General features: G+C 41.1%; 2 protein-coding genes across 3 annotated transcripts in view; one reads left to right on the forward strand and one right to left on the reverse strand.

Annotated features, from left to right (window-relative positions):
• The window catches only part of SPEF2 (sperm flagellar 2), an 80,480-nt gene extending 63,529 nt beyond the window's left edge, over window positions 1-16,951 (reverse strand). Inside the window, exons 1-6 of the mRNA XM_048292188.1 lie at window positions 16,836-16,951; window positions 15,017-15,119; window positions 9,240-9,489; window positions 3,583-3,723; window positions 2,481-2,563; window positions 1,416-1,632 (exon numbers count right to left, since the gene is read on the reverse strand). Of these exons, the coding sequence (XP_048148145.1) occupies window positions 1,416-1,632; window positions 2,481-2,563; window positions 3,583-3,723; window positions 9,240-9,489; window positions 15,017-15,119; window positions 16,836-16,893 (852 nt within the window). The 5' untranslated portion in view covers window positions 16,894-16,951. The remainder of the gene's footprint in view (window positions 1-1,415; window positions 1,633-2,480; window positions 2,564-3,582; window positions 3,724-9,239; window positions 9,490-15,016; window positions 15,120-16,835) is intronic.
• A 237-nt stretch (window positions 16,952-17,188) lies between these two features.
• Window positions 17,189-26,931, forward strand: part of PRLR (prolactin receptor) — a 154,977-nt gene continuing 145,234 nt past the window's right edge. Inside the window, exons 1-2 of one of the 2 annotated variants that reach the window (XM_048291007.1) lie at window positions 17,189-17,412; window positions 19,154-19,238. The gene's annotated coding sequence lies outside the window, so the exon portion shown is untranslated. The remainder of the gene's footprint in view (window positions 17,413-19,153; window positions 19,239-26,931) is intronic. The other variant, XM_048291008.1, reaches the window with a different exon arrangement.

Raw genomic sequence — 26,931 nt, forward strand, 5'->3', positions numbered from 1 at the left:
CTGATTTTTCTTCCTGGGAAGCTAGGAACACTATTGCTAGTTTTTACTTGATTTGGAGCTGCTCTGGAACTCAGCTGCTGTATCCACCAAGTGCTCTGCAGACTGGTAGCTGTGGCTTTTGGAACCACTGGTCCACACTGCTGGGGCTGCAAGAGCTGAGAGTGCCTAAAGAGCAAGTTCGGGGTCTGCAGTGATTTCAGGTAAGTGGGTTGCAAAACTTCTTCATGGCCTATGCATATCAACAAGAACATAATGTAAAATCTCTTTGAATGAGACCTCAGAGACAGGATATATGAGAAATGGACTTTTGGTCTTAGCCACTACAGGTGTTTTTCAAAAACAGAGGTCTGACATAGACACTGAGAAGCATCTAACTTCTAGATGTTTACCCCAACAAATTAAACTTTTTCTTAATATTCCCAAAAATCTCCAGACATTAGATGTCAAGGCTTAAATAAATAAATAAATAAATAAATGCAATAGTCACATTTTCAGAGATGCAACACATCTGAAACGCTATTATTATGCAATATTATTATTATTACTACTATAGTTAGTATTATTATTACTAGCAGTGGAAATAGGATCAGCTATGTAATGTTCGACACATACGATCTAAACTAAGGACTCACAGGGAAATACTAAAATAAAAAATAACCAAAAATCAAAAAAACCCGAGTAAGTTGTAAGGTTGTATTTTGATAGAACCATTCTAAAAAACAGAAGATCTGTGAAATCAGTAATCTAAAAGCTGCTCTTTAAAGGAAGAATCTATGAAGAGGAATCCTAAAATCCTTGTGCTTTATGGGACAGGATTAAAACAGAATAACCTGCAACATTCATTTTTGGACACAACGCAGACATTCTTCAGAGACATATCTTTTATTCAATAACACATCAGACACCAAAGCTCTGACCTGAAAATTAAATTTTGATTCTTCATATCACCCAGCACAACCATTTCAAAATTCATCAGTCCAGACCAAAACCTTCATATGACACATTTGTAAATACAGGTATTCAAACAAGGACTGCCATGTTTTCTGGTTTTAAGTGTGTCTTCTTTAGAACCAGTATACATTTTGATACCATAGGATGTTCAACTTTTGAGGGAAGGGGCAGGGAAAAGAAGGCAGGTCTACAACGGATTTTTAATAATCTTTGTTCTGCTGCCTTAATTTCATCCTTTAAAGTTTATAAGTATGACATAAGGGCGGTGATGAAGAACAGTCAACCTTCCATATTTTTCAAGGGTTGACACAAAAGAGGTATTCAGACATAAGTGTATGTAAGTCCCTTTATCCCCTTCAAATTTTATTCAGCCTTCCAGAAGTACTCATTTTATATTTATAAGCACATTTTAGATTACTAATTAATTGCACATAGACTATGTACTTCAGCATACAATTTCCCACCTCCTGTGCTTCATGTGCTGCTAACTGATCCACAAGCATTTTTTGTCGTCTCTTTGCTCGTTGTTCTCTAGCAAATGTATCTTCCTCTACATGTTTTTGAATTTTCCTTATATATTCATCATCTGAATAAATACTTAACAGCTCAGTTCTCATCTCTGGTATAGTTTCTAGAGTTGTTTCTTGAAACTTCTGTGTTTGCAATAATTCTTGCATATCACTGATTGAAAAAAGAAAGATAGGAATTAATGTTCTTAAGCGTCTTTTCACAGAGATGCCTGTATACTTATGTGCAAGTCTAACAAATGTAGAACATCATTCTGTGGGCACTGTGGCTACTTCTTGATGCTCTTGTGCCCCACAGTGTCCACTAGGTCCAGAGAAAGGTTCCAGCACTGACTTGAGCCAACTAATCATTAGTTTCTTTGTCAATATGAAGCCAAATTCTGCAGCAACAGGAAGTCAGAATGGCTCACAAAATGCCAAAGAAAGATGGGTCACTCCTGAATATAGCAATACACTCTGAGTAGTTTTGCAGCTATTAATCACAGGTTTTACACCCAGAAATATCCATAGCAGTATGTATGAGTGTCACATCTTCTGAGTAGGGATGCATATCACTAAGGGTGACAGAATGAAAATTACTTGCAACTATTCACAAATAAATCAACATGCAGATAAGTTTCAGGAGAAAAGCTACTTCTTTTCCCTTTGAAATATATTACTGTGTACGTACATTCACAACCATTCCCATTTTGCTGCAAGGCTAGCTGACCCTACAGACCCTATGACTAAAACGAACAGAAAAAAAGATGCATTTTGAGCCTTGCTGCATACATGGCAAAAACTATTGAAGGAAGTTTGAGCCATCACTACTACAACTAAAGGTAAGTTAAAGACACTGCAACTGTGTTGGAGCTGAAATCATAGCTAGTGCAGTACTCATTCAAAGGATAATCACAGTTTAAACTAAATGAGATATTACTCTTTTTTCAAGTAGCTGTGTACATAGCAGACACCTGAGGTAGGATCCTGCCTATTCTTAACAATTTAATATTCAAATGTTACCTGTCAGTCACCTGGCCGGGTACTGCAGAGGCACTTCCCGCCACTTGAGACTTCTCAAATTGTTCTATCTCCCTGTATACATTCTGAAGAAGTAACACAAAATTTTATGTTTCCTTTCTCTTCACAAAGCAACGTAAAGAAGGTTCAACAGAGCAAGTACTAGGGAATTACTTTCATGTCAGGTTAGTACAACAGAAATGCTTACACTGAAAATATTGTAAGCATCAGCCAACCAAGAATAAAGGCAAGATGATTTCTTACACTTTTCACTTCCTTTCCCTCTTCCCTCTTCCTAGCTACACCTACTTCCACCAGCCAGAAAATCCTAGAATTTTGCAGCAGTTCATTCTGCAGGATAATTCTGATTTTGCATAGGGCTCTAGCAGGGTATATAATTCTCATCATGTGGGGATTTGAAACAAAATATTCTGAACTATGATCTGCTTTAGATTTAGTAGCTTGAATGTATCCCTGATAGTTTTTCAAGCAACTATGCTCCTATAGGTTACTATACATTTAAATGCATCTGTTACTGTTGCCCCGTTGCAAAAACTGGTAATAGTTGCACCCCTAAGGACAATACAATCCATGAACTTGAATTACAATCCAAGAATTTTTTGGTACCAGATAATGCAGATTTTTTTTTTTAATTGCTGCATGTCTTGATTTAAGATTACTGTCAATTTTAGTTGTTACTAACATTTAATAAGCAGACAGTTTCATAGTGTGTTACAGAACAATTCAAACATTACGGTGCAAAATGTCATCATGCACAAATCAGAAAGGAACATTAATGCTTTTATTTAATTTATTCTTTTTAGTAGACTTGTATCTACTTTCAGCAACCAAATTGCTACCTATCTATGGTATTTATTCAGTATGAAATTTCTCTTAACATCAAAGTGATTCTTATTAAAAACCAACTGCAAAATCATAATCATGCAAATATTCAGCCCAATTTTCACTGGTTGAACTGATATCAGTTTGCCAGTCAGCAGCTTTTGGATGGTGCAAGTACAACATTTGTAACTATAAATGTTCCCAGAAATTATGGGATTTGCGTTAATGTAATTAGCATTAAACCAACAGAGATGGTAATTACCTCTGCTTCCCTTTTCTTCTTTAAGAATCTTTTGGCTTCAACAGATTTTATGGTGGGTCTTGATGGTTGTTTTTGAATCTGTGTAACAGCTGCTTGAATCCTGGCCATTATTTCATTTTGTCTCCTTCTTCCTATGTAATGCTGGTATGAAGCAAATATAATTAAGCCGAAAATTATCTTCCAAGAAGAAACTAGAAGAGATTATCAGGCTCCAGATTTGAGCAGATGTCGGAGACTGAAACCTTATAGTTTATGACTTAAACATCTTCATGAAGGACCTTTGCTTATTATAGCAAAACTGTACAACAAAAGCTGCAGAGAAGACCACCACGCCCTGAATGGAGCCCTGACTGAGGTCCTGAACTGCTTGCTGATGAGCATAGATAAAGTAACAACTCAGGGCTGGGGGAGAGGAATACATTCACAGAGCACAAGCTTAACACCTTCAGAGTGGAGACCGGAATGGAGACTGCAGCCCAAGGGCTATCAGCTGCCAGGCTTTGCACAGACTCTCACACCAAAGGGTGGGGGGAAAGAGGCTTTGGGTGTTGGAGAAGTCTCTGGTTCAAGGCAGTGAACACCCATCCTCCGCTGTACAGAGGAGCACAGCTGCAGGACCCCTTCACCCTGGGGAAAAAGCCTCACCCATGTGAAGGACAGCAGCGGAGGTGTCATGGCGCATCAAAGGCCCCCCCAAAGGGGTCCCCAGACCCTGCACCAGAGCACCAGAGATGATGCAACAGATCCACTGTGTAGCAAGGGACTGTGTCAAATTGGCCCCCTGCAAGGGAGGCACATGGGTGTTCCCACATGGCCCAAAGGTGTATTAATCCACTGGATTTGATACATTTGGCGTGGCATGATGGCGCAGAAGTGGTGGGGGACCCTCACCACCAGAAGATCCGATGGAGGGGAGCAATGAGACGTTGTTGGGGCTCTCGGATGGGTGATATGCTTCCTTATTTAACCTCTGTCACACCATTCCCATGCACAACTCTTTTTCTATTTCTTTCTTTCTTTTATTTTTCTTTCTCTTTGCCTATTTTACCATGAAATAAAACATCAATTTTTTGGCACCAACATCTAATCTCATTTGGTTTTAATCACATTTTTGGGTATATTTTGAACCTCTCTGGGTCTGATCCATTTTATTTACAGAGGCTTAGTTTCCTCTGGTTTTCTGTGTTAAACTAGTTCATAACATCAGATAAACAGTGTTTAATAGGCTTTAAAGGGCTTTCATTCAATTCTAGTTCTAGTACAGTACCTGTTTCAGGTCTGATTACAGCACAGAAAATGAGAATACCAGTTTCCTGGCACAGAAACTGAGAATACCATTAGGTAACACATTAGGTAAAACTAGCTCAAATGATCGAGAAGTAACAAACATATAGATTACACTCATTTAAAGTGCACCAGATACACATGCAGGTAAAGGTGTAACAAAGAAGAAAAATACTTTTTACACAAAGAAGTCAAAGATATTTAAAAACATATAATACATCAAAAGAGATATTCAAAATTTCTCTTTCAAAATGTTATTTTGAATATTTAGTATATTGCTTGCATTTTGTTTTCTAGACACATCTAGTCCCTTCTAGATGAAGGGATTTTTTTCATTCTTGCTCATGCAGTGGCAATAGAACAGCTAAATAACCACAGCAAGACTCTCTTCCTTCATTAGCCATATAAAATACACATCAAATTAGTCAACTACTTTGTCAATGTGGTTCAACACCCCCTGAATACCAGGCCATTTCCTCTATATAAACTATGAACTCTGCTTTGGATGAGTGTTTCCATGTCTAAAGAAATTTCTTCCTCCTTTTTTACCTCATCGGAATAGCTACACAGAAGTACAAGATGTTCTGAGGCCATACCCACTATAGGTGCCCTTCTGTCATTTTCCTGCTTCTGTACAGCGCTTCATCTTTTCTTCACAAAAGAAGAATGACACAGACCTCTTTTACAAGGACATCTCAAACCCATACAAGGTGTGAAACGTGCACTTTGTCTTCAAATCTATAAATATTTTCCATGCTTAACAATATGCAAATACTCTCAACATCAAGTGATGCTTAAATACATTTTTAAGGTCTCATAAGAGTACATTGGCTTTATTTCCATGCACACCACTTTTCTTTGTTCTTAGATAAATGTGAGTGTGTAGCACAGAATCAAGAAGCCTTCACACTGGCTTTCACTAACTCATTAAGCACATAACCTTCAGGAAATACTTCTTCAGAAGTCTACAAAAATAAGTAGTCACTTTTAAGTATCTTGGGCTCTTTGCTCTTCTTGGAAGTTCTGAGCTCTCAGCTGCTCTGCAACATGCACATGAGCTCTCTTATCTGTTATCATCTTGGATTTTGGTTCAGAAGGCTCTGAAATCTGCTGTAGTTGCAAGTCATTCTGATGTAGTACTACAGTTTTCAAATGCTAAAGCTAAACATCAAGCAATGAAGAGTCAGAAATAGTAATAAACATATTAAAATATGATCATTTTGAGACCACTGCTTCAAACTGTGTTTTTCTGTGTTAATCTACACAGAAAAACCTCTAAACATGTTCAAACTGAAAATCAGAACTAGGTCCATTAAAAAGAACTCAGAGATTTGAGCTTGAATGATGCCAAGCTTTGTTTAGTTGAGAGAAAAGGACACCTCATTGCTCTGTACAGCTTCCTCTGGAGGTGAAGTGCAGAGGAAGTGCTGTGCTCTTGTCCCTGGTATCCAGTGAGAGGACATGTGGGAACAGAATCACAGGATGGTTTGGTTTGGAAGGGACTTTAAAGATCACCTAGTTCCAAGCCTCCTGCTCCGGGCAGGGACAGCTTCAACTAGACCAGGTTACTTAAAGTCCCATCCAGCCTGGACTTTAACACTTCCAGGGATGGGGCAACCACAACTTTTCTGGGCAACCTGTGCCAGTGCCTCACCACTCTCACAGTAAAGAATTTTTCCTAATATCTAGTCTAAACTACTTTCTTCCAGTATGAAGGCATTCCCCCTTTCCCTGTTGCTCCATGCCCTTGTAGAAAGTCTCTCTGCATCTTTCTTGTAGGCTCCCTTCAGTTCCTGGATGGCTGCAATTAGGTCACTCTGAAGCCTTCCCTTCTCCAGGCTGAACAATCCCATTTTTCTAAGTTTGGCTCCTCATAGCAGAGGTGCTCTATCACTCTAATAATTTTGATGGCCTCCTCTGGACTCACCCCAGCAGGTCCCTGTCCCTCCTGTGCTGGGACCCCAGAGCTGGATGCAGTGCTCCAGGTGGGTCTCAGCAGAGCGGAGCAGAGGGGCACAATCCCCTCCCTCCCCTGCTGCCCACGGGGCTCTGGATGCAGCCCAGGACACATTTGGCTCTCTGGGCTGTGAGTGGCATGGCCGGGGCATGCCCAGCCTCTCACCCACAGCACCCCCAAGTCCTTCTGGGCAGAGCTGCTCTGGGTCTGTTCATGCCCAGCCTGTGCTGATACCAGGGGTTGTCCCAACCCAGGTGCAGCACCAGAACTTGGTCTTGTTAAATCTCATCATGTTCCCATGGGCCCACTTCTTGAGCCTGTCCCCCAGTCTCCATCCTGCTGTTTATCCACTCAAGTGGTGTGGATTGAGAAGTGAAGACTGAGGCAAAAAAGTTGAGTATCTCAGCCTTCTCCTCCTCTGTTGTTACCAGTTTTCCAGCATTGTTTATTGACCTTCCTTTTCTGCTTAACATACCTGTAGAAGCTCTTCCTGTTATTTTTTGTGTCCCTTGCCAGGTTCATTTCCAGCTTTGCCTTGGCTTTCATCACTCCATCCCTACACAACCATACTTCATCTCTATACCCTTACCAGCTCACCTTCCCCAGCTTCAGCTGCCTGTGTGTTTGCTTTCCCAGCAGTTCCCTAACTCAGCCATGCCAGTCTCTTGTCTTCCTTGCCTGATTTCTTGCTCCTGGGGATTGCTACCTTTTGCTCACTATGGAAGAATTCCTTAAAGATCTGCCACCTCTGTTCTCCTCCCTTGTCCCTGAGGGCAGCCTCCCAGGTGATTTATCTTCCCAAAGAGCTGGAAGTCTGCTTTCCTGAAGTTCAGGGGCCTACCTTTACTCCTTACCTGATCCCTCAGGACTAAAACTCCATCAATGCATGGTCACTGCAGCCCAGGCTGCCTCCAGTCTTGATGTCTCCAGTTATCTTGTTTGCATTAACAGATCCAGTATCACATCCCCTCTGTCTATTACCTGGCTCAATCCTCCATGCATTCCAGGAGTCTCCTGGATTGCCTACAGCTCCCTGTGCTACTTTCCCAGCAGATGCTGGGGAGGATGAAGTCCCCCAGCAGGACAAGAGCCTGTGAGCGCGACACCTCCTGTAGCTGGAGCAACACTTTGTCAATAGGCTCCCCTTAGTCAGGCAGACTGCAGTAAATACACAGGGTTCCCTTTTTTGTTTTGGTCTCTGATTCTTATCCACAGGCTTTCAACCTTCTCATGTCAATCCCTGAGACAACTCTTCACCCTGAATCAACCTCCTGATTTAGAGGGCAACCCCTCAGCCTCTCGTTCCCCTCCTGTCCTTTCTGAACAGCCTGTAGCCATCCATCAGTCACAGCATTTGTCCCAGGCTGCACCAGGGGAGGTAAGGAAGCAATTCTTTACTGAAAGTCTCCAGCTTTGTAGATATTCAAACCCCACTGAACAAGGTCCTGAGGAACCTGCTCTAGCTGGCTTTGCTTGGAGCAGGGGGGTTAAAATAAGTGAGTTCCAGAGGCCCTTTCCAACCTCAACCATTCCATGACTCAAATGCCATTCTGAACTTGTCTAAAGACAGGACCTCCTCTCAGTTGCTCAATTTCTTTAAGCTGTCTCTCTACAGGTGAAGAGATATTTCAACTTTCCAGTACTATCTTTGTACTTGTTGGTAAACTTTCTGCTTGTAGACTGTTTTTCAGAAATAGAGCCAGAAAAAAAAAAAAGGGAAATTTCTCCCAGCTGAATATAATCAGTGATATATATCTTCTTAAAAACTCCTCATCCTGATAACAAATAATGGTCTGGACATACTGAATATTACCACTGAAAACAAGAAGGAAGTCTTTAACAGAACCTACCACATCAACACTGACTTCCTCTTAGACATTCTCTTTTCCCTTTATTTTTCTCTCTTTATATTTCTCAGCATGTGGTTATTGCAGAATGGAGCGCAGTATAAATATATGGAGAGACATGCAACAGAATGAACCAAATCACTGTGGCACAGAGTTCAACATAGTTATAAATAGGTTTCCTGGAGGGGAAATTAGTCTGAGTTGATATCTAGACCGCAATGCAGTCTACAATCTGTACTCATCAAAAGAGTAAAAAGGCAGCTGCTGAACAACTACTAGCCTTTGTTGTTATAATATTTTAAGTCTGGAGAAAGCTTGAAACTAGAGCAGGTAACACAGAATGAACCAAAACAAAGAAACACAGAACACAGAAGATCAATATCCTATTGGGCTCCTGATAAGCTGTGCAAACACACCGTATAACAAAGGACTGCTTCTTTTCCTTATAAGTACTGGGTTTTGAATAGGATATTTACAAAGTAGAGAGGGAAAGCACACAACATGCTTGAAAGGTACATGTAAATATGCTACCTTTTTTGTATTTATTCGAAAGGGGCATAGTTAGTTACCTCTCGATTTCCACTTTCAGTAGACTTAAGCTTTACAGTTGCTGCAGGTCTCATTGCTTCCATGGCTACTCCAGTGAACTTTGCCTTCCTCTTTTTTTCTAAAGCAATATACAATTCATATAAAAGATTTGTTGCAGCCCCATGCTGTCCTGTCATGATGTCTTGGGCCATATTCGCATTAAACTGCACACCAAGGAGGTGAAGTGTGGGCTCCAGGCGAGAAAAATTGTTAATTTTTGCATCTGCAACTCTATATAATTAAAAACAACAACAAAAAAAAACCAGAACATAAACTTATTTTCAAATTCAACTTGCTGCATTAAGCATGGTCATGACATTTATCTCATACCAAGATAGGAGAAGAAAAAAACCAACCTACAGAGGACTTCCTTAAATAATGTGATACACACATCGGCTTAAATTTTATGCTGCTGTACAGGTAACTGCATTGATTACTAGGCAAAACTTTTTGAAAAGACAAAGACCACATTGGATTATATAAATCCTGGTACATGTGCACACAAAGTGCATCTAACAGCAAAAGCTAATCTGGATTGCAGCTAATGGTATACCATCCACCAAACACACAAGGAGTTTGAATGAAGTTTCTGTATTAGCTGTACCAGTCACTTGAGCTCTCACCAGTTAAAACATAAGGAAGTACAAAAAAAGTCAGTATTATCTATGAACCCTTACAACACTTCAACATATTTTTTCTCCAATAAAAAGAAATGGACACACAGGTTAAAGCAGTGTTGAAAACAAAGTCTATGTTCTAAATGAACAATTTACATTTGAAACTAAAATAGTGGCTTGCAGGCTAATATTTCTCTTGATAAGTACATTCTCATGAAGAAACACTCGGGATCAACAGATACACCGGGCAAAACCAAAGAACAATAAATTATCAGTTTATAACAATTAACACATCAAATTTCATCAAACAAATCCATAACTTCAGTCTGAGTCAGAAGATCATGCTTTCTACTGCTCTACTGCTCTACTGCTTAGCAACAGTTCCCTCACATGGACCAACAAGCTTTTGAGGTCAGCCAAGATCCAGCATAATTCTACAGAAATGCCTAATTTTAGCTGAAGACCTTCTGCTATGTAGTGGTTTGGTCCAAAATACTCATTACTGTTTATCTGCTGTGAGATGAGAATTAGGAGAAATGCAAAGCAGGCACCAAACTTGAAAGAATATAAAGAAGTTTATTAACAGACCTAAAAGAGGAAAGAAAAAAATTATACCACCTTCAGAACTCTCCTCCTCCCCCCACCTTCCTCCCTTCTCCCACTGACAATGTAAAAAGACAACCCTTGAGATGTTCAGTCTGTTTACCACTTCCATAATAACCTTGTTCAGTCCATTTAGAAAGAGAAGTCTCTTCTTGCTCATGCTATGAAAACATTATCACAACGAGACAGCCGCCCACTTCCAAATATTGTTCAGTCCATTCAGGAAGAGGAGTCTCTCTGCTCGCGTGTGAGTCCCTTCCCCCGACTTGCAGCTTTTCCCGCAACTGCTTTCAAGGGTCCACTCTTGAAGTTTTTTGGGGTACAATTTTAAGGTTGAGCCGTTCAGAAACAAAAACAGAGGCCCTTCTCCTTCCCTGGGAGCAAAAGGTCTTCATCATCTTCATCTTTAGGACTATCTCTGGGAGCATCTCTAGGGACTGAGGTTTTCTCCTTTCCTGTTTGGAGCAAAAGTCCTCATCTGGTTCATCTCTCCCTGTCCAAACTTCTCACAAAATTACAGCTGCGTCAGCATCTGCCTATCTCAGCGCAGGTGCTTTTGCTCACGAGTTGAACACTCCACCCCCCATATCTTCATGAAATTACAACGGGATACTCTGATATATATCATCGCTTCACAACAGAATTTCAGCTTTAAGCATCTCCTCTCTCTCTTCCCTCAGGTTTTCAGCTCTTCACAGCAGTAAAAGGGTTAATCTCACCTCGGCCTTGCAGCTTTGCAGCTGGAATGTTGAATGTTTCTTATCGCAGTGGAGAGGGGGGAGAGCTGAGCCGCTCCGGCTGCCCACGGCAAGGCAGTGGGGGGGGGTTCCACGGCTGGAACAGGTCCATCGGCCCCAGGATGGCCGTGGCCCGGCCCGGCCTGGCCCTAGCAGGGCCTGGCCGGGCCCGCTGGCCCCCACACGGGCCCCGCAGCCACCTGTGCCAGCGCCGGAAACGAGAGAGAGCTTGGAGGGGGAGTTTGCCTATTCTTAAATGTGGATAACAGAGGTGATCACAACTTTAAGTGGCTTAGAGAATTGTCCATATTCAAACTGGCCAGCTGATAGGTTCTATCAGTTCCCAGAGGAAACTGTAAGCACCCCTTAGCAAGGACGTCCCTTCTGGGACTATGCTTGCTAACCTATGACATGCTAACACAGTATTTATCTTATTTCTACATGAAACTGTCCAGGAGCTCATTATTGTCACTGTAACTATTTCCTACGCACCTATACTGAACTGAAGCTTACAATTATGGAGCATTTCTCTGCTATTGATTCAAGGTTAAGATGAGCCCTCTCACCAGAAGTCATCTGACATGCATTGAGAAGCTCTTTTCATTCTGTGAGGCTGACTGGCTTGTACATCTCCACTTCTCCTTTCTTGTACTCCTTGAAGAGAACAGCAGCAGTTGCAGTCTTCTGGTCCATGGGACTCCTCCCCTCACCACAACCTTTCAAAGATTATTGAGTGGCCCAGCAATGGTATTGGCCAGGTCACACAGCCCGGGTGAATATGCGCCATCAGGTTCCACGGATTTGCACATTTCCAGTTTATTTAAATGTTCCTTAAACGGTTCCTGCTCCATGGGTAAATCTTTCTTGCTGCAGACTTTCCTGTATCACTGTATCCTGTATCAGACTTTTCCTGTCTCACGGCCTTGGGATACCTCAGTCTTTTGCATGTCCCAGCAGGCCCACATTTTCCCCAGCCTTCCTTTTGCTGTGGAGATACCTGTAAAAGCCCTTCTTGTTGCCCTTCTGCCTAGACACAAGACAAGACCTTTTCTTCATGAGGGCAATCATGTATATTGAAATAAACTGCCTGGACAGGTAGTGAGTGTAGTCTCCATCCTTGGAGGTTTTCCAGACCACACAAGGTAAAGTTCCAGATCACACAGGTGCAGACTTCCCTGTTAGCTTTTCAGGCACTTGGGATTTCAGAGTGTGAGTTTTATTTATGATAAGCATTAAGTATCTCAGCCTCAGCATGGCAGATACTCATTTGGGAATCTGAGAGGGAGGCTGATGAATGGAGCCATACTCTGCCATCTTTTTGATGCGGGAAGACAACTAAGAATGGCCACCACTGAGGCAGGTCTTGGATCTTCCCTGCTCTCTCACTTAGAGGGCAGCTCCTCTTTGTCCTCACCTTCCCAGCCTGTCCCTCCTAAGGAGCCTAGACCAAGCACGGCAGTGCACCAGTCCTGGGACCTATCCCACTGCCTCTCTGTGATCACAATGATTACCCAGCAACTGCTTAGAGGCCTCTAATTTCTTCTGTTTGATCCCCATGCTGCATATATAGGCACTTCAGAGAGGCAGCCAGTTGTGTGATTTAAAAAAACTTTAGAATAATTCAGAGATGTGAATGCTTCTCCCATAATCCCGCCTTCTCAGCACTTCCTTAATTGCATGCATACATTTGGGGTGGGCAGCCTTCTGCACTGTTTTGATGCTCTTATTCACACCACCTTCCTCTTGCTTGCCAGTCTAGGCCACCACTTCCTCTTGTTTGAAACTGATTCTCTCCATCACCTTCATTCCTAGTTTAAAGCTATCTTCACCAGGTTTGCCAGGCTGTTAGCAATGATTTCCTTGTCCAGCTTGGTCAGGTGTATCCCACCTCTTCCTAGAAGTCTTCCCTCTCAAAAGAGGATCCTATGACTATGAAAAGCAAATCCCTGCAGTGGACAGCAGCTGCACAATCACTTGTTGACCTGTAGGACCTATCCACTCCTCATCAAGCCCATCCACCAGCAGAAGCAAGGAAAACAAATACTTCAGCCTTCATGCTTTTGGTTCCAGGTCTCTGGCAGTATCTTTGGTGCCCACAGAGAAGAAAAGCAGGGATATCAGTGCAAGGGCTGGACAAGTCTCTGTAGACCTGGACTGAACCCCCAGCATGCAGCAAACCTCCCTGGCTAGCATGTGAGGTCAGCAGATGGCACTTCCATCTTGTGCAGGAGAAAGTCTCCCACTGCTATCCCCTACCTGTTCCTCATGGTGCTCCGGTGTGGTTTAAACTTCACCTGCTCAGATGTTTTGTTACACAGTGCCACCAGCACTCATCTGCTACCACCGCAATGAACCTGTTCTGCAGCAGTGTTCAGCAGGTGGAGAGGACACCTACCTTTCCCTCACAGAAGTCACGAGCTGTGTTTTCCTAACACAATTCTGCCTGCCTCTCCCTCAGTGCAGCTGTGGGTCCAGGTTCATGTATCTGCAGTGCCTCAGAGAACATCTAGTGTACGGACCTCATTCTGCAGCAGCTTGACTTGATAACACAGCTCCTCCATGAGCACATGCCTCTGCAGGCAAAGCCACCATGTCACCCTGATGAAAGCACTCCCATCAGTCTGAGACTGGGAGAATTGACTCCTCTCACCAGAGGTAAATTCGAGTTGAGGCCTCTGACACTGAACAGTTGCTCCAGTGGGTCTGGCTATCATGCCCTGTCATGCATCACCGTCTTTGCTTAGCACACATACACTGTCTCAGCAGAGTTTCTAATCATTTCTTGCACCTACTGAAGTGCATCTTCACTAAATGCACCTCTCTAATCAGCAGGGGACAAGATCTCAAAGCACCCTTTTACTAGGAACAATTGGGAGAACTTTTAGAAGCTGCTAGAGCTTGCTAGAAGAAATAAAAGCCTCCTGAAGCTATTTTTCCCAGCAACAGCAGGCACTCTGAGAGTTACAAGGGGTTCTCCAATGATCCCAGAAATTTCTGAGAGATCTAGAAGTCCTGCAAGCAGAGCTCAAAAACTGCTGTGCAAAACTGCTTTTTGTTGGCTGCCTTTATTAGCTGTGCTCAACCTGCTCTCCTACAATTTGGTGGGACTTGGGATAGAAAAGGGTATGAATACACGACAAGTTCAAAGAACATAAAAGCAGAGGTTCAGAAGAAACAGGAAAATTTTGTACAGCCTGGAACTCTTGATGTACGTGTGTACCATGGTCTGACAAAACACAGCATAAGCCAGCCTCAGGAATTGCATCATCAATGTACCAAAGCTCAAGATGTCTCAGCTTCCCATTTTACACTTCTTCTTGATTATAGATATTATACCAGATTACTTCTAAACATAAATTCTTACATGATCTTCTGCCAGAGCTCCACTCAGAGCCTCATGTTTCTCCAATATTTTCATTTTAGTGAAGGTGCAATGGTCACCATCAAAACACAGCTCTGTATTCCTGGCTCTACACAGCTCATAGGCAGAGTGCCACTATTCCCAATCTTAGAGACATACTTGAAAGGCTTTTTGAACCTTTGGTCTAACCTGGTACTTTTGTAGTTACAATCAAAATGCATAATTATCTTGAAAAAGTATGATCAATTTCTCTGGAAATACTAAATCAATTCATGCATCAGACACATTCAGCTTTTGATTACTTAATGTTTTAAATCTCAGTAAGTTCTACATGTTTTTTCCACTTTGCATTAGCAAATCCTAGCTGATTTGTATTTTGTCTACTTTATGTAAGAGACCTGTTACTTTATATAAGAGACCTGTAATCCATATGTACTAACCTGCTCTTTGAAAATTCTTTAAAGTCATCCTGAAGACCGTATTTGTGAAGGAGTTCTCCTAGAAGGTAGCCAGTAGAAAATGCTTCTGGAAATGATCCTGGAACTAAATTTGGGGTTTTCTTGTTTGTTATGTTTTGGAGTTTTTTTTAATCAGATAATTAAAAGAATACAAATGTTAATCTTAAGAAAACTTATTACATGTTTATAACAAAACTAAATCCAAACTTTATTAAATAATTCAGAGGAATTTTAGGGGATTGATCTAGCAGTAATAGTTTTCAACTCACAAATAAATATACTTTCTGTGTAGCCATTTTGCAACATCAGCTTTAGATAGTAATTTCTAATTTGCAGTGGTAAAATGCAAGCATTGTCAAAATTGTCACTGAGATTGTGAAAATATCTATAAACTATAATTACTAAATTTTCCATACAAAATGTAAAGGAAAAAAAAGCTAGCTCTAATGTGCTCCTCTTCAAACAATCACAGAACCATAGAATAAGCTGAGTTGGAAGGGGCCCATCAGAATCATCGAGTCCAACTCCTGGCCCTGCACAGCGCACCCCAAGAATCACACCCTGTGCCTGAGAGCATTGTCCGAATGCTTCTTGAGCTCTGTCGGGCTGTGACACTTCCCCAGGGACCCTGTTCCAGTGCCCAACCACTCTCTGGGTGAAGAATCTTCTGATATCCAACCTAAGCCGCCCCTGACACAACTTCAGACCATTTCCTCGGATCCTGTCACTGTCACCACCGAGATCAGTGTCTGACCCTGCATTTCCCCTCGTGAGGGAGCTGTAGCTGCAATGAGGTCTCCCCTCAGTCTCAGCCACTCCTCACACAGCTTCTCCTCCAGACCCTTCACCATCCTCCTGGCCATCATTTGGTTACTCTCTAATGGTTTAATGCCTTTCTTACACTGTGGCACACAAAACTGCCCCAGCACTCGAGGTGAGGCTGCCCCAGCTCAGAGAAAAGCAGGACAATCCCCTCCCTTGCCCGGCTGGCGATGCTGTGCCTGATGCCCCTCAGGACAGGGTTGGCCCTCCTGGCTGCCAGGGCACTGCTGACTCGTGTTCAACTTGCCATCGACCCAGAGCCCCAGGTCCCTTTCTGCAGTGGTGCCCTCCAGCCTCTCATTCCCCAGTCTGTCAGTACATCCAGGGTTGCCCCATTCCAGGTGCAGAATCTGGCACCTGACCTTCCCAGAGCTGGTGATTGCCCATCTCTCTAATTTCCTGAGGGTTTTGCTCCCTCCTTGCAGTGCCAGCACAACCCTTGCCATTCAAAACAAAGCACTACTTTCCAAACATATTAAAGTATTTTTTATTCTCTAGAGTCCTTATTAGCAGGTTGCGTTTGAGCACATTGCATCTCCCGAGAGCACCTGCCCCTTGAGGAGAATTAACTTCAGCTCGAAAATTTTCAGGCATTGGAATATATTGTCCAGGAAGGTGAAGGAATCACCATCCCTGGAGGTGTTCAAGAACTCTCTGGATCTGGCGCTGGGTCATGTGGTTTAGTGGTTCAGGGGTTACAGGGGCACTGCCGGGTACGTGCTTGGACTGGATGGTCCTGAAGGTCCCCTCCAACCCTGACGAACCTACGATTTTGTGGTCCTCGCCTTGCACACGAAGATTAAGAATGTACCTGCGGAGGCACGTGGCCGCGGGAGGCGGGCGGACCCGTCAGGGGAGTGGCCGCGGGCGGACCCCTGGCACAATGGCCCGATCCCGACCTCGGCCCCGCTGACCCCGCTGACCCCGCTGCCCTCGCGGCCAGGGACTGCCCGTCCCCGTCCAGCGGGGCCGCACTTACCGATGCGGCGGGAGAGCTTCACGTCCCGGTTCAGCCACTCGCACAGGATCTCGGACATGGCGTGAGGCGCCGCGGCCGCCGCCGCCGCCCGGCTCCGCGTCCCGTTGCCGCGGCGACCACGGGCGGTGCCCGCGCGGCGGGGGCGGGGCGCGCGGCGCGGGCGCGCAGGCGCGGGCGGGCGGGCGGGCGCGCGGGTGTCCCCGGGCGCGGAGGAAGGTGAGCGCGCGGCGGGGCGGGGCGGCCCCGGGGGAGGCGCTGGGCGGGCGGGGGCTGAGGCGGGGTCGGCGCGGCGGGGCCGGGCCCGGCCGAGCCCGGCGAGAGGGGGCGCGCCGCGGGCCCGGGTGTTGGTCCGCTTTCTGCCCGCTGGTCCCACGCCCTGCGGGGCTGCAGGCGCGGAGCTGCCGTCCCGGGAGCGCTGCCTGCCCCAGGGTCGCGTCCCACGTGTGTTTGTTTAAACAGCTGCTTCCCTGTTCCGCCTCGATCCCGGCGCGGTCCGTGTTTGCTCGTGAGCTGGTGCGGGTGGTGCGGGGCAGAGACCAAAAGGTTGGAAATCAGGAGGAATTTCTTCGCAGAAATGGTGACTAGACGCTGGAGTGGGCTGCCCAGGGAGGTGGTGGAGTCACCGTTCCTGGAGGTGTCTAAGGAAAGACTGGATGTGGCACTCAGTGCCATGGTCTGGTTGACCACGGTGATGCTGGGTCACAGATTGGACTCGATCACCTCAAAGATCTTTTCGAACCTGATTGATTCTTGTGATTCTGCGAAACGCAGTCTGGCGGGAGAAAGGGAATTAATCCAGAGTGATTTTCGCATATCGTTCTCATAAGAGCACACATTATTACTGTGTTGGCGCCGTGTGGAAAGGGGGAGGGAGAGCGAAGGAGTGCCGAGAAGAGCTCTGGCAGTCCAAATGCGCGCCGCACTTGCAGAGGGGCGTTTTCCAGCAGCTCTGTCGGTGTGCGGCTCGGGAGCGTCCCTGTGCCAGACAGCTGCTCGTGCGGGAGCCGAGCCGGCTGTGGAGCGAGCCTCGCCGAGAGACTCTTTGCTCTGCTTTTGTTTCCGTTGTCATCTTTGTTTTAGAGTCACACTCAAACAACCGTACCTGGTTCCAGTGCTTCTCTTTGAAGCGTGTGTAATAAAACTGTAGAGCATAGGGAAGAGAACTACATCTGGGAAATGAAGTGCGCGCTGTTGCTATTTAAATTGGCTTTTTTTTTTTTTGTCACGGAAAAGATATTTTAACTACTCAAGTTTTCAAGTGCCTTTCAGCGCACTCTAGAATTGTGAAGGATTCTTTTTGCTACAAAAGGCAGGAACAAGATGATCTATTGACTAATGACAGACAACAAGCTAATCGTAATTTTCAAGTGACAATTATCAACAGTTGGCATAACTTGGAATGTTACAGATTCTGTTCCTAGAGAACAAACAGAATTCTTCAGATTAAATCTGTGTACTTTGACAGAGGAAGTGCTTTAAATCAAATTAAATCCTTGAGAATAAGAATATAAATGTATAACTGACCAGGTGCTTATGCATCTTGAGAAGGTCAGTGTAGAGTTAGTGGCATATGAATGAGTGAAGTAACAGGAAACCTCAAGAAAGAGGAAGTACTTTTAGGACAGATATTTCAATTAATATTTATATTCTTTTAAAGATTCAAAGTTTTGCATATATATGAAGTTATAAAAATGCACATACTTCGGGGGAATAAAAAAGCTCGAATTTTTTATATTTTTATAATTGTATTTGTGGTGTGTGAATCTACTACCAGAGTGTTTTTCTGGTATGTCAGGGAGGAAAGAACAAACATATTTTAGCTTCATCATGGAATTTTTCCCATGGCTCCAGCAACCAATGTATATGTATTTATGTTTATATACAGTTAGGTGTTGCTGCAAGTAGTCATTAAGAAAGCTTACGTTGATTTAAAACATGCAAACCACAATTGATTTATATTATGTATAGAATTTCTTTCTGTTATCACCTCTTGATTGTGAAAGGCTGGTACTTCCTGTGTCTTTAGATATTTTTTTTAATAGAATGTATTCCTTCAAATTCATGATCTTATTCAGTGAATTTCTAAACTCCTGATTTTGTTTAAAACAAACATGAGTTTTTCTGTCTGCTGGGATGACGTAATAAAATCTTACTCAGATAAGCTAGAATTATAAGATGTGACATTTCATATTTAAATTCAGTAGTGGGTCGCTGTTCATCTGTTTTAACTTAACAAATTAATGTAACTTTCTTTATTCTGAGAAGTGATGGGATAATGTATTAATCAAATTTTACTTCATTCTTCCCTTGAATTTAAGAACTTGGAAAGATGTCTGTGTTCTGCACTGTGAAAGCTGAGTCCAGAGAGCAGTTAAAGGAAAATAATTACAGATAACAGATAAAGTAAGTGCCTCCTTCTACTCCTGCTGAAAACACCAGTATTTTTAAATAATAAGGTTGTTTATTTACAGTGCTCTCAATTTTTTACTTTTCTGCTAGGAATGCCACTGGGAATATCCTGGAGATTCCAAACTGATTTTTCACAGGACTTTGTACTTTGGAAGATGTAGATTTTTAAACAGTAATAAGGGGTTGTGGAATACATATAAATTTTTCGCCTAAAAATCTGTCTTTATTTTAAACTTCATGCATCTTCTTGTGGACTTGCTTTGAAAGAGAAGAGGATTGTTTACAAGCTGAATTTGTAATAGTCACAGGAATAGAAGACATCAGGCAGCAATTGAATTGTCAGAAACTGAAGTGTCAGGGATCATCTGTTACATTTCATTCCTTTTGCTTGCCTGAAAGAAACTGCACATACGATGAACAAAAAATCTATGATGTGACCAAGCCCATAGCTTTTTTGGACATTAGTTTTGAATAACATGGACATAATAGTGCTATAGAATAAAATGGCAAAATCCAGCTTTGAAGGTGAATATCAATAAACTGTTTATCACAAAAGGACAATCAAAATACTTCTAAATGTTGAAGATAATAAACTGAAGGGGGAATTAAGTAGAAGGAATTACTGCAACTTAATGCAAATAAGATGAAGAAAAGTCAAATAAAGCAGTACCTGAATTCCCAAATTAAATTGCATTTAGATTGAAGTTGTGCAGACAGTAATAGCAGTAAACTGATACAGAGTAATTAAAGAATATGTGGGTTCAGGAGTGCACCAAAATTTGTTTTTTCCTATATCAACAAGATTGTTTTTAAAAATACTAAAGTATAATTTTTTTGCTTGTGATGTTCTGGTTTATATTGTTTGTTTGGTTTTTTTTCTTTCCTGGGAAGTTACAAAGAGGCTAAATAGCCTCCACGTCTCCTAGGGCTTCTTGCCACTCTTCCCTCTCTAGTTTATTATTCATTTTACTTGATTTTATTTGAATCACAGAATCACAGAATATTCTGATTTGGAAGTTGGATCCACAAGCATCATCAAGTCCAACTCTTAAGCAAATAGACCATACTGGGATTGAATCTGCAACCTTGGCATTATTAGCACAATGCTTTAACCACCTGAGGTAATCTCAGGGTGTTTATCCACGCTGACATGAGCAAATGATCATGTCCTCTTTGAAACTTAGTTTTCACTTCATTTATTCTTCACAGATACTCCCCTCTGGTTATTTCTGGGTCCTCATGTCTGTACTGAGGACAGAAAAGGATCAAGCTCTAAACAAAAAAATCATGATCTTGAGGTTTGTGCTTACCACATGTTTCCACAGGTGCTTGCTCCGTGCATTTCTCAGCTCCATGGCCCCTACTGGCTCTTAGAACAGCACTATGGAAACTTGTCCTGACTTCCAACTTGGTTTTCTCTGTTGCCACAAGACAGCAGTTATATTGAGTCACACCCATGTAGGTCTAGTCTGGTCTCCTATCTCTAACAATGATCAATAACAAATTTAGGGGAAGAAATGGGGAGAAATCATAAACTAAGATCTGTTAGCATGTACTCCATTCCCATACAGAACATTCTCCCTGCCACCATTGAATGTGGCAAAGGACTTTATGCATTGATATAAGTTGATACAATTAACTTTTCCTTCCATGAACACATGCAGACTGTTCTGAATCTCTGTAAATGTTTAATATTGACAGTGGTCTGTGGTAAGGAAATCCATAATTTAACCTGGTTTTGTGTGAAAAAGTTAGATTATCCTTCGTTATACAAAGAATTTCATTGTTTTGTGTAGAGATTGCATCCTCTGCTTATTTTGTTTTCTTCAAACCTCTACCTGCTCAGTTATTTTTAAACAAGGACTTTGGGCATCTGACTTGCAGGTTGAACTGATGCTTCAAGTGCTATCTTGCTTCCAGTAGTCGTTTAAAAGATGCATTTTATGTTAACATTTGCTGCCCATCTTTATTTTGTCTCAGTCTTGGTTGTGGGGTTGTGTCTCTGGAGAACTGTGGTTCCTATGGCATATTCTAATATTTTTATTATCTGCACAAAGAATGCTAGGATGTGAATGTGCTGCACCAGTTCTGCAAAAAAAAAAGTCCTCCGCTTCAAGCAGTTGCAGAGCTAACACTTGGCAATTCTAAAGTGGCTGCATACAATAGATATGCAAGATCTGCTTTTACTGGTTAAATAATCTCTTTATATTTTAAACAAGTATATTCAAATACTGATAAGAATATGTAATGAAGTCTGGAAAGTTACAGGTGTGCTGTGTGCAGGAGAATGTTGTGACTGGGTGCGTTGTTTTCTGTACTGCAAAATGGATTATTAGTATGTAGGTTCAGCTTGAGTAAATCTCAGTAAACTACTGGGCAAGATTAAAGCAAGAGAAGTGCAGAGAAGTTCTGGCACTATTAAGAGACAGGGCAAAGTGCTTCCAGTGTGAGCCAGTTCTATGGCTGACCGTTGTTATGATTCTTTTTTCTACTGGTACCCAAGTAATGAAAAAGACAATTCGATCTTCTTAAGCAAGATCCATAACTTTCTGGTTGTATCTGAGACAGTATGGTTCCATTTAGTTCGGTTATAGCAATTGCACATTTAAATCAAGGATTGAAGGATTTTTCAGCTTCAAGTATGAATTCACTATCTCCAGTATGATGTGCTTGGCAGAGTTACAATCTACTATGGCAGATAGTGGAATATGATACTGAATAACATTTGAAATATCGATGCCATCTGGCTTAAATTGTGAGACTACTTAGAGACTTATGAAAGCAGAGGGGGGTTTCATTTTTTTTTTGTTTGTTTGTTAGTTTGTTTGGTTTTTTAAAAAGCCACTACTGACTTTGACTGAAAGTATTTGGAGACATTTTGTAGCTTTAAGGTAGACAGTGCTTCTTAACCATTTCAAGCATCAAAACAGTAAAATAAAGCATCAAAACAGTAAAAGCTGAGTGTAAATGGTGGAAAGAAGAACCAAACTGCCAGACATATTAAAAATTCACATAAGCAAAACGAAAGGAGGTAGTAGGCTCATTAGAACCTCTCTGAGTAATGAGTACACACATGTCTTAAGGACACAGTAAATTACGTGAGAAATAGAGACTGGCATGTTGATACAGCTTTAAACAAGTGTGCGAAACAAAGAAATGGGGAATTAAAGACATTTTTATTTTGGAGAAGTTGCTGTTATGCCACTGAATTTCTTTACCCATTTCTGAGCATCTTGTTCTTAATAGGTTATTTTTGGGGTTATTACCACTTTCTTTACGGTAGTTTTTTTCTGTCAGAAAGTTGGGCATTTTGGGTTGAGGATTCTGTGCTTCCTTAGTGGGATAACAGCAGTTTAGCTGGGAAAGCAGTAGGCAAGGGGTAAAAAAAGTTGATGATTAGAGACTGGAATTGCACAAAGGTTCATTGAGGAATGTGACTGGTACAGGTAGCTAGCCAAGTAGAGGGTTCCATTAGGGCTGGAACAAAGAAGATCAAGGCAACACAATTTGCCTTAGTTCTATCGCTTAAACAGAGTCTTGAAATTCTGAGTCACTATTTCTCTGCCTTAGGAAATTGTATGTAAAACACACTGTCAGAAGATGGGTTTAGTCAACCCCAGTAATTACATATATCCACTCACATCTGTGTCACAATACAGTCAGAACTAAAATGATGTGAACATTTTTCTTGTAATCATTCTTTTATGTATAGAATAGTTGTGTGCTTGGTGTAGATGAATGAAAGCTCTCTCCAGTTGTTTTTTTTTTTTCAAAAAATAAAGCAGTGAAGTAGTGAGTAAAGTTCAAATGGTTCGTTTTTGTCATGCACAGCTTAATTCATTTTTTGGCGTAGTGTTTCTGCATGATAAAAATCCAGTTAATAAATCAGATTTTTCTAGGCAGCTACAAATTGTAAGTATATAATTTTATGGATGGATTACTTTATATACAATGGTCTGAAATATTTTGAGTAGTACTTAGAATACTCTCAAGGCGTCATCAGCTATTATTTTATCTTTTTCATTCAAGAAATGCTCATTAATTGTGCACATTTGTCCTACATTCTTCTACTGTGGTTTTTGTCTAGCATTATTAAAGAATGTGTGTAATGTAACTAGAATCCTCTTGGAGGTTACTGAAATAAAACTGCTTTTTCTTTCAGAAACAGTATGGCTATTGTGTACTAACAATTCTGTTCAGTTATGTTTTTAGAGTATAACAGTAAGAATAGTGTGTCTGTTTTTGGAGTAGAGAAGGAATGCAAGTAAGCATAATGTAACCAAGTGATCTGGAATTTGGCTAGCGTTCTAGGAACGAATGCCAGCACTTAAAAGCCTTGGATAGCTCTTTCTTGTTATATTGAATGAGAACATTGGTCAAGCATACTCTACATTGGAAGTATTCCTGGTAAAACATCAGGTTTTCAAAATTGTTCTTTAATACACAGGACTTAGCTAATTAGGGTAAAACTGATGATGTGAATAGTTGAAATCAAAGTGATTTTGATGTAGCTAAACAAAGGAGAGACTGTGGGCTAACATGCCCAGTTGCTTCTTTTAACAAAAAATTAATGGTACATCATGGCACAGTAATGCTAGTACACAGAATATAACTTCTTTTCTATAATAATGATTTATCTTTCAAGTTGTTCATTTTTCTCCTCTTATGCCAGTATAATTTTGTTCTCAGGCTGATTCCAATAGATGTTTTCTTTTCTTCTTGATCCAGTAGATGTTTTCTTTGCTTCATGAGCGTAGGAGTTGCTGATAATGACAGGGATATTATTACGGTTCTGCTTAATGGCTATGGAAATACAGTTTTAATAAAACTTTGAATTATTCATAATCAGTTTCTTATTTGATTACATGTGCTCTGACTAGAAGATTTAAACAGGAATAAACAGTCTGTCTTAAAATAAGTAAAATTCTGTAAAAAAAGTTTAATTTAATGTAGAGTGACTGAAAACAGGCCCTAGTGAAAGATGCAAAAAAAAAGTCATCCAATTGTTCATACTTTAAGCTGTGGCACAGATAAGCATTTTAAACAAATGACAGAAATTTTGCGACTTGTGTGTTGAAGCATTGACTGCCTTACTGTTACTGATGGATCACTTCAAATCATGAAACAATGTAGAAAATTCTGTGATTAAACCAGTAGTAAGCCTCTGAAACAGTGTGCTACTCTGCCTCTGATTTTCTCCAGCTGTTTTACTTATTCCCATTTCCAGGCCTTTTTGCTCTGTTGGTTCCTATTCTCTCCTGCAATCAGAATTATTCTTACCCATATATTTCTGTTTATTTCCTACTTCATATTTCTCAGGTCTTCACATCTGATGATGTGTCTTTCTTCTCCTTTACATCTAATGCTCCAACCCTTCTGTCCGATCAAGGTTTATACATGCATTTTGTTTTGAAAGTAATTTACACACATTCTGAATTATATGTTATGTCAGATTTCTAAAGTAGCGACTCTAATCATTCCCTTTTCATTCTCCAGAGTGATGGTAGATACTGTTAGAATTGTTCTTTAGGTTCAAATGGCAAAAATTTATCTCTTTTGTCCATTTGAGTCATGTGGAGGGAGGTAGGTCAAAATCCTTTCAGTGCCTTTTCTGCAGGTACTTTGTAAACTCTTTGGCCTATGTGTGTTTGGCACCTGCCATCTGGACAGATCAATGTCTTTGCCGATTACAGTTTTGAAATTCCTTCCCCAGAGGCATGATAGATATCCTGCTTCATCCCAGAGAAATGTTGTATGAATGAGATTTGAAATTAAAACCCAAGAAAATCATGGTTGGGCTGTCAAGCATCCATAAAAGCGGTTGGTGAATATACCAGCTTTAAAAAGCCTTATGACTAGACAGAATATCTGTTTGCTAAATACCTTGGGAAACCATTGATCGTGTACATTCAAATTTGCATAATTATGCCCATGTTCATATGTAGCTTGTGCCTTATTCTGAACATATGCTTTAAGTTCTAACTCATCATACACAGTTTATGTTCTAAGTCTAGCACATCATGTGTTGCCCGGGTTTCAGAAGCTGTTTTTTCACCTTAGGATCAGCTCGTTGTCAGTGTGTTTATCTTTTTATGCAGAATGAGTGCTCCCAAAGAAATTGTATCGATTACAAGTTCTTTTTTAGCAGCAGAGGAGCAGCATTTGTCAGAATGAATCATTAACAATAGTCGGAATGCACTCTTCCTGCCTCTTCTGGAAACCTTACTGAATTTGAAGTATCATTAATCTGGGTATATGCCTAGGTAGGTGCATTTTTGTTGTCAGTGAGGAGGTGACTCTTTCTTCTTTTCAGTGGTAGTTACTGACAGTAAAGCTCATTCTGCCCTTTGTGTTTTTGTACCTCTCACCATACTCTTACTTCTCTTTGGCAATAACAGATACAGATGCTAGGCTGCGCTATTCAAAACAGCTGTTTCAGCTGCAGTTACAATAGTGAGTACCTGCTGGTATTAGATGTTTTCTTATACAAACACTGCTAAGTTACTAGTAGAATTTCTTCTTTATTTGTAATTCTGTTCAGCAGAGGATTTGAAAATTTACTATTGCCTTGAATAGAATTCTTGCTCTTTGTAACAATTTAATAACTTCTTCTTTTCCATTCTAAAAATTAGAATTTTCATGTTTTCTGTGACAAGAATTCTCTTGCATGGTAATTAATAAGATATGTAAGTGAAGTCGATTTAATCTATGTTTTGGTCAGTTTGCCACTGGATAGCAGCATAAAATTCTTTCATTAAAGCTGATACCTGTTGCAGATACATGATCAATACATGCTGCACACATCAGAAGAATCTTACTGGAACAGAGTAGCCCTTATCCTCCACTTTGAGAAAGGTGTCTTTCTAAGATTTAAGTATACATTTTTGTTTTCTATGAGCATATGATTCTTTATTATCGTATTTGGAATAAGAAAGCTGTAAAAGGCAAGCGCAACTAAACTTATTTTAAACCAAATAAATTCTGTCCTTTGGTTTGATTTTTTTTTTTTTTTTTAACCGATTAATGCATGATATTGATTGAATGGGCCAGGTAAAGCACAGAAAAATAGCTCTAATTTTGAAACGAGAAATAAGCGTATCTCACAGACCTTACAGCTGATACAGTGTCAAATTAATCCTATAATTGTGTATAGGTTACGTAAATAAAATTTAATGGTATACTGTGTAGTATGAGACATGGAACCTAAGGTGCACATAATTCTGTTTATGGAGTTACACAGCTGCTGCTTGTGATTAGCTGCCTAGGGAACCTGTGTTCAACAATCCTTTTTAATGAGTGTTTTTAACAGTTTGGGTTCCGTGGTAAAAGAAGAACCAGATATAGAATGTCAAATATAACTAAAATAAAAATAAATGGGTATTCGTAATGTAATTTAGGTATAGATTATGTATGTGTGTGCAAGCACATGTGTATATGCTTTTAAATATTTTTTTGAAAACATTCAGTGATTTTGAAAGCTCTTTTACAAACACAGTGTTCAGTGTTTCAAATGATAAATAAAGAAAAAAGTAGTGATTGTTTTCTTACTGCTGCAGTTAGTTTCTTTCCCATAAAGTTACTTATTGCAATAAAAAATAAAATAAAATAATCACATTTTCCCCCTGAATTTTAAATGTAATTCATTGTTTTAATGATGTTTTTCTTCCATCATGACATTATTCAAAGT

The sequence above is a fragment of the Corvus hawaiiensis genome, chromosome Z, assembly GCF_020740725.1.
Source record: "Corvus hawaiiensis isolate bCorHaw1 chromosome Z, bCorHaw1.pri.cur, whole genome shotgun sequence".
NCBI lineage: Eukaryota > Metazoa > Chordata > Aves > Passeriformes > Corvidae > Corvus > Corvus hawaiiensis.